This window comes from Embiotoca jacksoni, unplaced genomic scaffold (assembly GCF_022577435.1).
Source record: "Embiotoca jacksoni isolate LCO1_2020_lvr unplaced genomic scaffold, fEmbJac1.0.p SCAF_4, whole genome shotgun sequence".
In the NCBI taxonomy this organism is placed as follows: Eukaryota; Metazoa; Chordata; class Actinopteri; family Embiotocidae; genus Embiotoca; species Embiotoca jacksoni.
Window position 1 is genome coordinate 555 of NW_027185392.1, and position 13,791 is coordinate 14,345.

Here is a 13,791-nt window from a genome sequence, read left to right on the forward strand (position 1 = left end):
CCCCCCAAAATGTCTGAACTATCCGTTCACCAACGAACGAAAGGATTTTTTGCGGGCACGAGCCCCGAACGACGCGGGGGGCTCCGCGTTGGCCCGTTCCACGCCGGGGAATCTTCAGCACGGCGACGTATTCACCTGCGGCGCGTCGGCGAGGGCCCGCCGGGGGACAAGATTTTCTATTTTTGGCGTTTCCTCCTGGAAGCGGATGGATTGAACCGGAAATGGCACCGAAGGAGCGTTCGTCTCCTCTGTTGTTTACCTCCGAGGCTCTCCCCGCCCGACGTCACGTCGCTTCCAAATGTCACCTTCGCCGCCGTGACTTGGGTTGAGGGAAACGGTCCGACCGGGTGTGACGGCGGCGGGCTAAATGTCAAAACGAGGCCGCCGCGTTCGGTGGAGAGGGGGGCACACTCTGGAGGGAAAACAAAAACGACAACAAAAAAAAAAAAAAGAGAAAACAACAACCGAAAACTATCAAAATTCCACTCAGGCACGAATGTGACAGGGGGGCTGCTGCTGGGAAGGGGGGGGCCTGATGACGGGGCCCCCCGTGAATCTCCCGTCTGCCGGGACGATCCCGGACGGCTGCGAGGTCCGCACGGAGAGGGGGAGGGGGGGGAGAGAGAGAGAGAGAGAGAGAGAGGGGGTGGGGGGGGTGGGGGGGGTTGTCTGCCGTGCCAGTCACCGATCGCTGTCCGCTGCTGATGTGGGGGGGGGGGGGGGGGTGGGGGGGGCAAAGATCCTCGTGTCGGTTCATCACGTCCGGAGATGACGAGGTGTCACACGCGGCTGCTTTGGTCCGATGACTCCTCTGAAGCTCTGACGGGGGTGGGGAGGTGTGTGTGTGGGGGGGGGGGGGCTTTACACAATCAGGCTTGAATATGACACACAGTGAAATGATGGTAAAAGCTTGTGACTGGCAGTTTGATCGGGTCACATCGACTCCCCGCGCATGTAACGGCATGGTGTTTTTTTTTTGTTTTTTTCTGGATCTCTTGTTGAAGCGTGATGCGTTTTTTTTTTTTTTTTCTTTTTTTTTTTTCTTTTTGTTTTAGATCTATTGCACATTTCCTCATGGATACCCCCCCCCCCCCCCCCCCCCAAAAAAAAAAAAAAAATCAAAAACAGGATTGAAAGAGAAAAAAGAACAAAGTAAAAGCACGAGTAAAGATAGGTGCTACACAGCTAAATGTATACTCGACACAGAACGATTCCCTTGCAAGTAAGTTCAGCTTGAACAAAGCGATATGAAATAATATGTGCTGGAGCGAAATGTTAAGAGTGATTCAACACATTTACATAATGCCTTCGTCTCAAGGGGGGGTCGGGGTGTGTGTGTGGGGGGGGGTGGGGGGGTGGGTTTCCAATATCCCAACTGTTTATATGTGGTTATTTATAGGTCCGTGTAATACTTAGCATTTTATTATCTGTTACAATACATGCTCCTGAAATAAAAGATGAATTCTTTGAACTTGCTGTGGCAGCATTTGACTCCAGTTTGTGTTATAATAAAATACACACATACTTTGAATGGAGGGAGGGAGGGGAGGGGGGAATTCTCTGATTGTCAAACTGTGAAGAGATATTCAAAACATCCATAATAAATATGCTTTAATCGGGCATTATGTAAAGCACAATAAAGATGAAGGAAGCGCCCATGATTTGCTAAAGTTGCAGCACACAGCATAGAGAGAAAAAGCAATTTACCCAAAAAATAAATTATCGCCCAATACAAAACAAAATGTGCTACAAAAATACTTTTAGCTGCACTGAGATAAAAAAAAAATGTTTTTTTAAAAACTGAAAAAAAAAAAACCCATAGAATTTCTTTAAAGATTTTTGGAGACTCACTGACCAGCAGTGCAGTTCTTATTGCACTGAGGTAGGACGGCTGGTCGGCCTCGTGGATGCAATTAAAATCATCACAACATTGTGTTGTAGTACCTTTTAGCCTCCACAAGAGGTCTCTGGTTCTCCAATTCTACCCAAAGAGACTGCGGCTTGTTCACTTGCCACTTTTAAATAAAACTCTTATTAAAACTCTCATTTGACTTGAGAGAAAAAAAATTCAATTCAATAAATAATATGCTGAGTATTTACTGCATCTTTACATTAATGCACCATAAAAACCGTTTTAAAGTGCACTAATTCACAAAACAGAACCACTTCGTTCCTCATTATTGTCACCGTGCGATCACAGTCACAAATCAACAAACTCAAAAAAAAAACAAATATGATTTTGTTAACATATATAACTGCGATCTAGCAGGAACTGTACTTTGTTTAATACTATGATACTGTCCAGCAGAAACATAATGAAAAGTTAATGCTCAGCCTCAAACCGAGAGCTCACACCGTTCGTTAGAAAATCTATTTCAGCAGTCTTGAACATCAGCCGTTGGAAATTTGAAAGTTATATTTCTGCTCAGGGTTTTAAATTCTCAGATTTCACTTCTGTGTTGAGGGAGATTTATTTCTAATCACATATTTTTCAGTGATTATGTTTTATTGATAAGATGTTAAAATATATTAAAACCAAATACAATTTTGAAAAACTAAAACCGAAACTATCAAACAAGATATACATCTTCCATTTTATCCAATGTTATAATTTAATTGTTTAATTCTTGTTTCAATCGATCAATAATTTTGAGGAAATGTATCAAGTGCTTCCAGGTACTGATAAGAAAAGGTTGGTTTTTTTTTTTTCAGTTTAAAACCTCATTTTAGGCATTTTGGTGAAAAAACGGAATCTTTTGTACCATAAATAAATATTAAAAATCACAAAAAAAAAGTGCCAATGAAATGATATTTGTCTTTGGTTTGATCACATTTTGGGCAAAATGCTTTGCAAATATGTCCCTGGGATTCAATTATGTCACCACATTTCCAGTACTTATCTAATATATCGCTGCAGCAGCGGTGTTATCATATGCATATCAAACAAAATATATACAAAATCAATTGTGCCTGGAGCTAAAAACACATAGTAAATCTTTTCATGGTTTGAGGTTTGTTACCCGCTCAGATCTGAGATGGTTTCCTTCTGGAGGGCACTCGAGCTGCAGGTTGTTCCTTTGTTTTTCCGAGAAACTAAAATGTTTCTTTCAAGTTTCGCAGGTTTTTTTTTTCTTTAATACATTTGCTTTCCCAGATAGTTACATCTGGGATGCAAAAAAAAAAAAAGACGTGAATATTAACACATTTCTTTGGGACCTACAGTAATTGCAATTCCTATGCAATTGTTTTTCAAATTGGAGCGTCTGCTGTAAATCTCAGGCAGGAGCTTTAACTTTTCCAATTCTTGGCTGTCGGTGGAAAAACAGATGTCACAAGAAAGCAGAAATAATTCTCTAAGGAAGACTTGCATCAGCACAAGACACTGTAACATGAACAATAAAACTAAATGAAAGTAGTGATTTAAATATCGTCTTAGTCTGTTTGATGACTTGTGGTTTAAAACAAATAAACCCTCTGGAGTCCCTTAAATTTCTGTGTTTCTTTCTTGAATTTGTGCATTGGACCAATCAGAGCGCTCTGGATCAAAACTTTTTTTGTTAGCACTCCAACAGCGGAGCTCTTAAATGGTTATGGAAATACTCGGTGGTGTTCATGGGACTATGGCACTCTTAAAAGATTTGGTTGATTTAATGTCTTGCCATCCACCATTTAGGACCTCCGTTCAAGGCGGTCGAATACAAAAGGCACTTATCGGCCATCATAGTCAGTGATGGGCAGGATTAAGCGTAGCCATTACCCTGCTCAGCTTCTGTATTACATGACGCAAACCTCTTTAAGAGGTTATCGCTCCCATTCACACCACTTTATATCTCAAAGACGCCGTTCTCCTTAAATTCCCTCAGTCAAAGGGCGGCCGATCCCACGTGTCTGTCTCTCAAAATATTTTAAATCTTTACACTCCTCTTTGTATACATTTTAGTAAACCAGCACTAAAAGCGTCCTTCCTCATCGGATTAAATCATCTTTCTTTGTACACTCAAGTCTTTTCATACAAAATGTACATTTCCAAGGACATATTGCTTACGGGAGACGGCGGGTAACATTCTTAAGGAGCGATGCCCCCCAGGTCTTCGGAGACATCGAAGGGATGATGGCTAGGGGAAGGATTGGGTTTATTTTTTCCGCTCCAGGTAGTTGGAGGGGACCCAGCCCTTGCGCGGAAGCAGGCTGTCCTGCACCTGGCAGTACCACCATCCGTTGGGGTTTCTCTCCAACACCTCCAGACAGGTGCCCTCGGTGAAACCCATCGTCTCCTCGTCGCCGCGGTAGTCGGCGATGGACACGTACACGTCCCTGCCGAGGTTGTTGTGGATCAGCTGGTTCTTCTCGATGGGCTTGGGCCGGACGGTGGACACGGGGATGCCGTTGCGTTGGTTGACTCTGCTGAGGGCGTCCTGAACGTTGCCTGTGCTGAACGCGCTGCCCGAGGACCCCAGACTGGAGCGCTCGGCGGGCCTCGTCTGACTTTCGACGACGACATGTGGCCGCACGGTGCTGAAGGAGGCGTTTCGGCGGACGCCAAGAGTGGCGGAGCCGGAGCCGTAGTGATCGCTTCTGCCGAGGGAGTCGTTTCTCCTCAAGGACCCCGTCATGTAGTGCGTGTCCTTAGCTGGCTGTGTCGTGGTCACAAATACCGACTGAGGCCTCACCGCCACCTGGCGTACCCCGTTCCTCATCCGCACACCTCCGTTAACCATCCCGGACGGTTTCGAGAAGCCACCGGGAGGCTTGGAAGGGATCGGTGGAGTGTTCCTGCTCATGCCCTGATGCTGATGCTGATGCTGATGCTGCGTCAGACCCTGAATGTTGATGTTGTTCAGGGCCAAAACGTGCTGCTCGTTTTTCTCCAGGCTGTTGGACTTACTCCCACCGCTCCCGTGTCCGTCTGACTCTAATCCACCAGCGTCACCCACTTGTCTAACAGGCTCCAGGTAGTACGAGGGCGCCCAGCCCTCCTCGGAGCCCCAACGGATGTACCACCAACCGCTCTCCTGCTTCTCCAGAACCTCCACCTCCACTGCGGCCGGAAAGCTGATCTCAGAGTCCTGGACTTTTTTGTAGGCGTCCAGGGAGCGGTAAAGAGTGGGGCCTTCCACGTCCGAGTCGCCACGGCTCCCTTTGGAGTAAACAGAAGAGAGATCCGAGGTACTGTGCGAACACACGGAGTCCTCCGAGGAGATAACGGAGGCCGTTTCGGAGTCGTCCCCTCGAGAAGGTTTGAGGCCGTGCCGGAACTGACTCGTAGGCCTCAGCTGCCGTCTCAGAGAGGTGATGTCATTCCTCTCAGGGCTCTGGGGCTCTGATTTGGTCAGGTGGGGTTTGGGTCTGACAGAAGGCTTGGGCCTGGTGGAGGGACTCTGGCCTATTCTTTGCTCCACATCCCGGTTGAAGGCGTGGCCTTTCTTGTGACCTCTGCTCAATTCGTCCGATGAAGAGTGGGGGCTGTTGTCCTGTGATCTGAAGCTGATATCTATGCGTCTTCCCAGGGTCTGGCTTCTGCGAGTCATCTCTGGCGTCATGGTTTTCATGGGTCTGCCGGCTAAGGGGGACGACCCCGAGGGTTTTCGTGGGACTGTGGAGGAATGGTAGCTCCTCGGGGAGTTGGGCTCACTGGAACCTTTCGCGAGGGTCCCTTCGACGCCACCGCTTGGCCTGAAGCCATCGTTCTCGTAGATACACTCCTCTTTGGTAACCTCCTCTACGGACCTGAAGGAGGTTCTTCGACGGGTGAACACGGGGGACGCCTTGCAGACGGGAGGGGAGGCTTTGCAGGACGGCGGGGAGCCGCGGTACTTGTCGCCGACCACGCTGCTGATCTTTACGTCCAGGGAACGCTCGTCCTTCAGAGAGTCAGTGTCGGACTCACCTTCGCACCCGACTGCGGGAACATCATATTCGGGTTCCTCGTACATGGGCCTGCTGGGCGTCTCGGTGGCTTTCGAGGCAGAGTTAGCGGGAGGTGGAGCCTCCTCGGAGTCTTGCTTTTTGACGGGCGGAGCCGGCGGTGGGACTTTGGGGCGGGTCAGGGTGCTGGTCCGACGGCTGAGGTTGGGCTTCTTGCGCTTGTCGATGTACGAACAGGGGGCCCAGCCCTCCATCTCTCCGATCTGCACGTACCACCAGCCTCCGGGGTTCTTCTCTATTACCTTCAAAATAAAGAAATAAGAAGTATTTAGGAGAATATTTTCTAAAATATTGGTCAAATTGGCAAAATACTGCATTGGGATAGGAGTTACATGATCCGATAATCAAAAACATGCTAAATTACAGCAGTAAACAGTTGAATCAAAATTGATCTATTGTTTTGATTTGTCAGCTTATAAAAAAACCCGACCCTGAAGGAACCTGTGTTTATCTTTCTTCATCTTTCTACCCGAGTCTCTGCTGAGCGAATTCTGTCTGATCATCACATTCAAACACGCATCTCAAGGTCGCCTCTCTGTTGCCTCAGCTCTCTCCCGTCTCTCCGGGGAGCGCTCAGTTGATGCACATATTCAATAAGCTCTGTCTCATCTCGGCGACAACAATGTGGATGTGGCCCTCTTACATCAGCCTTTTGTCCTCCACGGAAACTGATGCCATCGGAGATCGACGACTGGAAATCTGCTATGGTGTAATACTCTGCTTCCACAGCAGGGGGCTCTGGTGGTTTGGGTAACTGGAAACCCTGCCACAGCACATTGGGGAGAGACATGAGCAGCTGGCATCATGTACATGAGTCTCTCACACACTCACACACACACACACACACACACACACACACACACACACACACACACACGAGTAGAATAAAACACAAAACAAGTGAGAAATCTTTAGTCATGTCAAGATATGATTTATGGCTGCATGTGATAATAATATGAGCGCATCATAGTGTTTGTCATGTTAGGCAAAGCACATGCTGAAAATGACTATTACCGTGATGTAATGGTTGCTATGCAACTCTTGCAGTAACCTGGCAGCCAAATCATCTTCTCTCTTATGTTGTTATTCTTGTTTACTGGATTTAAACTTGCTTTAAAATGCTTTTCAGCTCAAATCAGAGTTTATAAAGGTTCAATAACCTTCTTTACTGTGATAATGTACATTATTGTGATGTTTCTGTTTAACACAGTCAAATTAGAGAACACCTTTTTTTTTGGCATCGTTAGTAAGATGTGCCTGATGGAGTGTCTTACCAGGTTGGTTTCTCTTCTCGGGGGAGGTTTTTGTCTCAGATTTGGAGACCCTGATGAATGAAATAACATTTTATTGGTTTTGGTTTAATCCGACATGAGCTACAACATCAGCTAGTAAAAAAACAAATTGGCTTGAGTAAATTAGTTTATGAGTAAAAATGAAAAATCAGCACACCAAACATGTAATATTCCCGTGTTAAAATCTCCTCCCCGGTTGGTTAGTATAGATGTTAATAGATTTCGACCACTACCATTAGATACACCAGCAGCCTTGTAGCTTACCTACAGCCTCAAATCCTACACAAAGAGGAAAATGAAACGTCTTAATGTTTCATACAAAGAAAACAAACCCTCCTCCCTCAGCTGCGAAACATTTCCTGCCAAACCGTGTTCGAACACAACAGCAAACACTCACCAATTTCCACTCGATGAGGCGCCACTCTCGCAACAGCCGGCGACCCCGGCTCGCCTCTGCTTTTACTTTCATTCAGGGAGGCGCTCGCTGCTATGCCCAGGCAGGGACTGTTGGTGTCGCGGCCGGCGCTCAGCCTCCGGCCCGTCTCCGCGTTGATTTCGGAGTTGTAGGGCATCGGCAGGCTGATCTCGCTCTTGGAGATGTGGCGCTCCGGCGTGGTGCTGCCCTCTCCGTCCGTCTGGATGTCCTTCTCGCTGACCGACTTCTTTTGCAGCAGGTTGCTGATCTCCATGATGTTGCCGATGATCTCCACGGGGCCGGTCAGGGTCTTCTTACGGGGGGAGAAGTCGTCTTTGAGTTTCTTCAAGTAGGAGGCCGGGGCCCAGCCCTCTTTTCCCAAGTACCTGTGGGTCAAACGCAACCAAGAAAATGTGTTTAGCTTTGTATTTGCTGATTTTTTTTTTTTCATTTTTTTTTTTTTTTTTATCATTTAAAGTTGAACTCGGGCATCAAATCAATTTATGAGATGGGTTGCATGATGGGAAATTCGTTTTTTGGAGCTTTACCCGTATGTTAGCCTCTGTTGGGTAATTTGGATCATTTTCCCTGCTGCAATAGCTCAAGAAAGATGGTACTTGCTTGACGATCTGAACACAGAACCAATAACCAATGGAACAGATTTACGATGTCAACTCAGACCCTCATTTTGATCTGCCACCGTTTGCCCTGCTAAAGTTACTGCATTATGCGTTAATACAAAAACAATACTTCCTGTGTCTGTTTCAAATTAAAAGCTTCACTGTGAAACATTTGCAGGAATGTGTCGTGCCCGAAATCAAACAATTCAAGAAACACTTCAGATGATTAATCCAGAACAACTGTTAAACGATATTGTGATTTTATTGTTGACTTTATTAAATTAAAGAGATTAAACTATTTAGGCTACATTGTTGTCTTTTGTGTGTAGACTTGCCTCCACAGTTGTTACAAAACCTGAGAAATAAGCCACACATGAAAAGTGTGAGACCTCTTGTGTGTGTGTCACAGGTGCGCTCCTGTATTTGATGAAAATAGAACCACATTCCTGCCTAGAATGAATAAATAGCAGAAAATTCCCACATCTTCTGGAATTTAATTGTGTATTAAAACATACAAAGTCATAAAAAAAACTATTTTAATCCCAGTGACGCGAGTTGCCACAGGCAAGTAAACAGACTGCATAATATATGCAAAGAGACGCTGCTTCGCCACATTTCAACATTCATTGTTATGCTAAATGAGTCATTTTAGAGAGCTTAGTGAAATATTAAGTAACGCTCCAAATGAAAGCCGTTTCCCTCCCGATCGGGCCGTTGCTTTTTGTTTTCCTGCTCGAGCCTGCTGCTCCTTCTCTGTTTCACGACTCCACCGGTGACCACAAGGAGTCCCCAGAGCGCCCCCCACCCCTTCCCCTTCCCCGACCCTCCATCCACAGACTCCACACCGTGAGCAGCACGACTTAGACGTACATCTGGAGGATTATTCGCTGCTGGACAACGCTCTCTAAAATGACTCGTTCGTAGCGAGCGGCCGAGGAGCGAACAGGCTGTTTGAAAAAGGCAGTTCTGCGTGTCCGTATCGTCACACACCCGCAACGCACGTAAGCTCCTTTAACGGGCCCTTCCGTACGTACGCGTGTACACGTGTAAGCTTGCGTGTTGTTATGGGGGTATTTTTTGCATGTGTGTGAGAGAGAGATGCCACAAGGCTGCATGTGATAGTAATCAGCTGTGCAGCGGAGCTCCACTCGGAGGCCCTCCGGGGGATAACGAGGAAACAAACCACCGTCAGGAAATACGCACTGGCTGGGTAAACAACACGCACATGTGCAAATACACGCACGCACAGATGCACGAAGGATACGCGAAGAAGGACACCCACTGGATCTGCGGAGAGCTCGGTTTCTTCTTAATGCCATTGCGAGAGCTGCAGGAAACCACTGAGCAACGACCGCTGGCAACAGGCTCTCTGATCTCAGACAACTTTGAGATGGAGTGAAAGTGGACAGCTTCCACTTATCGAATATGTGTGTGTGTGTGTGTGTGTGTGTGTGTGTGTGTGTGTGCGTGTGTGTGTTTGGTGTGGATCTGACACACTGTTTCGCTCACCTGATGTACCACCAGCCCTCCAGGTTCTTTTGGATGACCTCCACGGTGACCCCCTTCTCAAAGGTCACCTCGTCTTTCCCCTGACTGGCGTACGGCTGTACGGTCACATATTTCTCCTCTGGAAGTGAAGGAGAGAAAAAAAAAAAAAAAAAAAAAAAAAAAAGCACAAATGTTGTAATTAAACAGTCGGTTCATTAAGGGGTTAAACTGCTGTGTACTTTACGTCTTCCCAGAGGGGTAGAAATGTTGCGTGTGACCTACTTTAAAAAGCTCAGAGTCTTTCCAAACCAACACAAACACAACACCCCCCCCCTCCCTCCACCGTCTCCCAAGCCTGCACAGTAATAACAAACAGCTCCCTCTGCTGGCCGAACCTCTCCCTGTGGCCGCTTTGTTTCTGGTCCCTGCTTGACCACGTCCCTGCTACCTGAACACCCGATCCGGGGAGAGGGAGATTCCCCCTTCGAGCAGCGGGGCCTCCCTCGAGGAGATCAGATGTTTTGGATCCATCGGATCCCCAACTGAACTGCCACTCCTCTCTCACGCTCCGCTAGCCTTCCAAGATCCTGCAGGGGGGGAAGGAAATCCTGCAGTGGGCTTAACGGGGAGCAAGGAGGAGGTTAGATGAGGCAAGAGGGAGCGACCGGCTGATCACAGAGCTTCCCAGCAGCGGGGCGAGATGATCAGTGGACGGCGCTGAATGTGAGAGGAAAAACCGCGTGCAGAATAAAGGAGACCTGAGCGAGCTAGGGAGGGTGATGTGGGGGAGGGGGGGGGGGCCTTGGACGTCCGGGAGGAATACGATTGTCAAAGGAAATGTGAGGGGCAGGGTGGATGTCTCAGAGGTCGGTAATGTGGAGGAATGTCTGGCCCTGAACCTCGCAAAGCATGGTGTGTGTGTGTGTGTGTGTGCGTGTGCGTGTGTGTGTGTGTGCGTGTGCGTGTGTGTGCGTGTGCGTGTGTGGAGGTCGGAGTGAGTACTTGCAGACGGACGAAGAACAACAAATGATGCTTTTACGCGAGTTCAATAAGGAATATCTGTAACCTCGCGTCATGTCTTGAAATCGTCTGCGTCACTTCTGCTTTCCCACGCCGTCCATAAAATTCATAATCTTGTCGTCACTACTTTTGCCGATGACTTTCTCCTCCTCGGTCTTTAAATATCATTGTAACGCTGTCTTTCGGACCTCCTGTTGCGCAACCACTCCTCCCTTCCCCATCGCCACCGGATCCGTCTGATTTTCCCGGAAATCTCCACCAAAGCTCCAGTCAGTCACCTCTCAATCTCCCCAAAGGAGGGAGGCCAGATGACCGCTCGCCTCCGAGCCTGGTTCTGTCGGAGGTTTTTTCTTCCTGTTATAAAGGATGTTTTTTTTTTTCTACTCGGTGTTGGAGGTTTTTTTCTTCCTGTTAAAAGGTCGTTTTTCCTTCCAGTTGTCGCTCATGTTGGATTTGTTGAGCTCCTGTCTTAAGTAGACGTCTTATGTTGTGATTTGTTGCTACTCAAACACATCCTTTGATATCTGCAGTCTCCACCTCCAGCGTCTCGACTTCGGGGCGTCCTCTCCTGTCTCCTACATCCCATCTGGGTCATCGCTCTATCACAACAGTCAGAGTCTAACCGCCAAAATGTATGATCAGTCAAACTGTCATTACTTCAGTAAATTGTTTTTCGCTCCTAATGAGCTTTCCTTATTGAAATGGGAGGGGGCGGCTTACAGAGGAATCTGAAACTAAATGTGTGCGCTTGTTGTGTGTGTACTGATACACAAACAAACAAAATCTCTGGCACTGTGAAAAGTACAGACTGCGTGCACCATGTTGTGGCGTTGAAACACTCTCCCCCCATCCTCCCCCACCTCCTCGTGGACTGTAATCAAAAAAAGATGGAAGGTGAATCACTTCTATTAATCACATCTGTGTTTGTTTTTATCGTGAGCTGTACTTCCATCTCTCATGTTTTGACGTGTCGGCGCCGGCGTCACGGAGGCGGGTGGAGCAGAAGTCAGATTAGAGACCTGCTGTAAAAAAAAAAAAAAAATGATAGAGGCTTCCGGCGGAGCAGCGGGCGGACGCCCCGTGCCGGGACATCCGCCCCCCCCCGCCTGCCGAGGTCGGCCCCCCCCCCCCCCATCAGCGTCCGGTCGACACCCCCGGAGAGGTGAATCAACGGGCGCATCAACGAGAGGACGCGCGCTGTAACTTCATTTTGAAAATGACAAATAAAACTCCGCGTCAGCGAAACGAGGCGGAGAGAAACACGACGCGCTCTCTCCCCATTAGCAAATTACGTCGCGCGAGGACATAAATCTCACGCGACGGCTCTCCTGTTGTCATCCTTCGCCACCGCCACTAAATCAAACTGTATCTCAAGTGTCTGCGCGGAGATGTAAAACCTCACTCACCCAAATCTTATCGCAAGCTCAGCAATGCATTATCAGGCGGGGAACAGAGGTGCCTCCGTTCACAAAGACAAAGAGGGTGGAGACGAGAAGCAGGCGGAGAGGATGAGGACGGAAATCAGTTAACAGCGCCGGAACTTTCAAGATTAAATCACAGCAGGTTTCTACGATTTTTTTTTTTTTTTTTTCCATGGTTGTCTTTTCGCTTTCCGGCTCTCACATTATCTCTCGCATAACTAAAGACGCAAGGAGCCTCTTCGAGAAAGCTTCGCATCTTTGAAGGATTACCAAGTGGCAATCACACCGTGACATCAACTATCGGTTTGTGAGCTGCCGTTGTGGAACCTCGAGTTCAGATTTTGGTTGTCGCCATCTTGTTGGGGTGGGTCGAGATACTATGCCCCGCCCACCTTTACCTGAAACCTGACTTCGCCCCGGGCCCGTCAGTCAAACCAGAAATGCCCCCCAAACACAGTTTGAGACCTAATATCTAATGACACCATGAGGACTTGTAGAAAACATTTACTGACTTTGTATTTTAGGAGAGAAGTTGATGCTTTTTTTTTTTTTTTTTTAATGGGAGGCGTTTTGGAGCCAGCCCCTAGTGGCCCTCAGTGGTATTGCACTTTGAGGCCCTCCTGCATTTAGCTTCCCTTTTCAAACCTGGAGACTATGTCCAATTTTATATAAAAAAAAAAAAAATTTTAAAAAGCCTCTGCTTAAAACCCAGAACACTACAGTCGATATTGTGCTGGATTTTTTTTTTTTTTTTTTTTTTTGGTTGTTCCAGTATGTTGAAAGGAAAATGTGTTTATAACTTTTCTAAATGGCCCCACTTGTCAGAAGAGTAAAAAGCCTGCCACCGTAAAGACAGGCGAAACGGTACGAACTGGACTAAAGGAGATAATGGCTTACACTTCTGGACAGTCGAACACGGTGTTTGGCTTGACAAAATAAAATGCCTGAAGTGGTGCAACGAGTTAAAAAAAAAAAAAAAAAAAAAAAAAAGTGAGCCTTCGACTTCCACTCTGTCTTTCCTTCCTCGTTTTGCCTGCTGGTTGGTAATCCTGCCTCGCGAGTGTCACTGTTTAAAAAAATATTTTGAAGGAAGGGACATTCAGGCGTCTTAAAAAAAAATGGGGCTTAAAGTCAAAGAAGCCTTCACATAAGATAAGACAACACAACACAACACAAAAACAAAAAGACGAGCTGAAATGGTGCCTCGACCCAATAAAAGTTTTTTAAAAAAAAAGTGAGGTGTCTTAAAAAGTGAGCGCTGCAATCCGAGGAAACGGTTTCGTGGCCTCATTCTCCGGTTGGCGACGGCGGGCCGGGTGACTCAGCGGCGCTCCACAGAGGTCCGTGTGATTAAAAGCAGAGTGGGCTGCTGCCCCACTTTCACACTTTCCATCAGCTCATTCGGGCCTCACTGAGACATATCTAGTTAGCTAACGTTCCTGCAGACCTGGCTGAGATCCAAAAGTACCAGGATGTCCAACGACATTCAGGGTCCAGCTGTTCTGACCCACAATCCTTTGCAGCAGAAGATGCGTCACATCGACTGAGCCGCCGAGAGAGTTGGTGGCGCTGATGCTCCGCCCGAAGAAGGAGGAGGAGGAGGAGGAGGA

The 13,791-nt window shown here is 47.4% G+C and overlaps 1 protein-coding gene across 6 annotated transcripts in view; it reads right to left on the minus strand.

Annotated features, from left to right (window-relative positions):
* Positions 1–1,092: 1,092 nt before the first annotated feature.
* Positions 1,093–13,791, minus strand: part of sh3pxd2aa (SH3 and PX domains 2Aa) — a 101,184-nt gene continuing 88,485 nt past the window's right edge. For 3 of the 6 annotated variants that reach the window (XM_069166814.1, XM_069166816.1, XM_069166812.1), the window contains 6 exons: positions 9,762–9,879; positions 7,615–8,018; positions 7,482–7,496; positions 7,200–7,249; positions 6,569–6,688; positions 1,093–6,167 (listed from right to left, as the gene is read on the minus strand). In XM_069166814.1, the coding sequence (XP_069022915.1) occupies positions 4,134–6,167; positions 6,569–6,688; positions 7,200–7,249; positions 7,482–7,496; positions 7,615–8,018; positions 9,762–9,879 (2,741 nt within the window). In that variant the 3' untranslated portion in view covers positions 1,093–4,133. The remainder of the gene's footprint in view (positions 6,168–6,568; positions 6,689–7,199; positions 7,250–7,481; positions 7,497–7,614; positions 8,019–9,761; positions 9,880–13,791) is intronic. The other 3 variants (XM_069166815.1, XM_069166817.1, XM_069166813.1) reach the window with 1 other exon arrangement.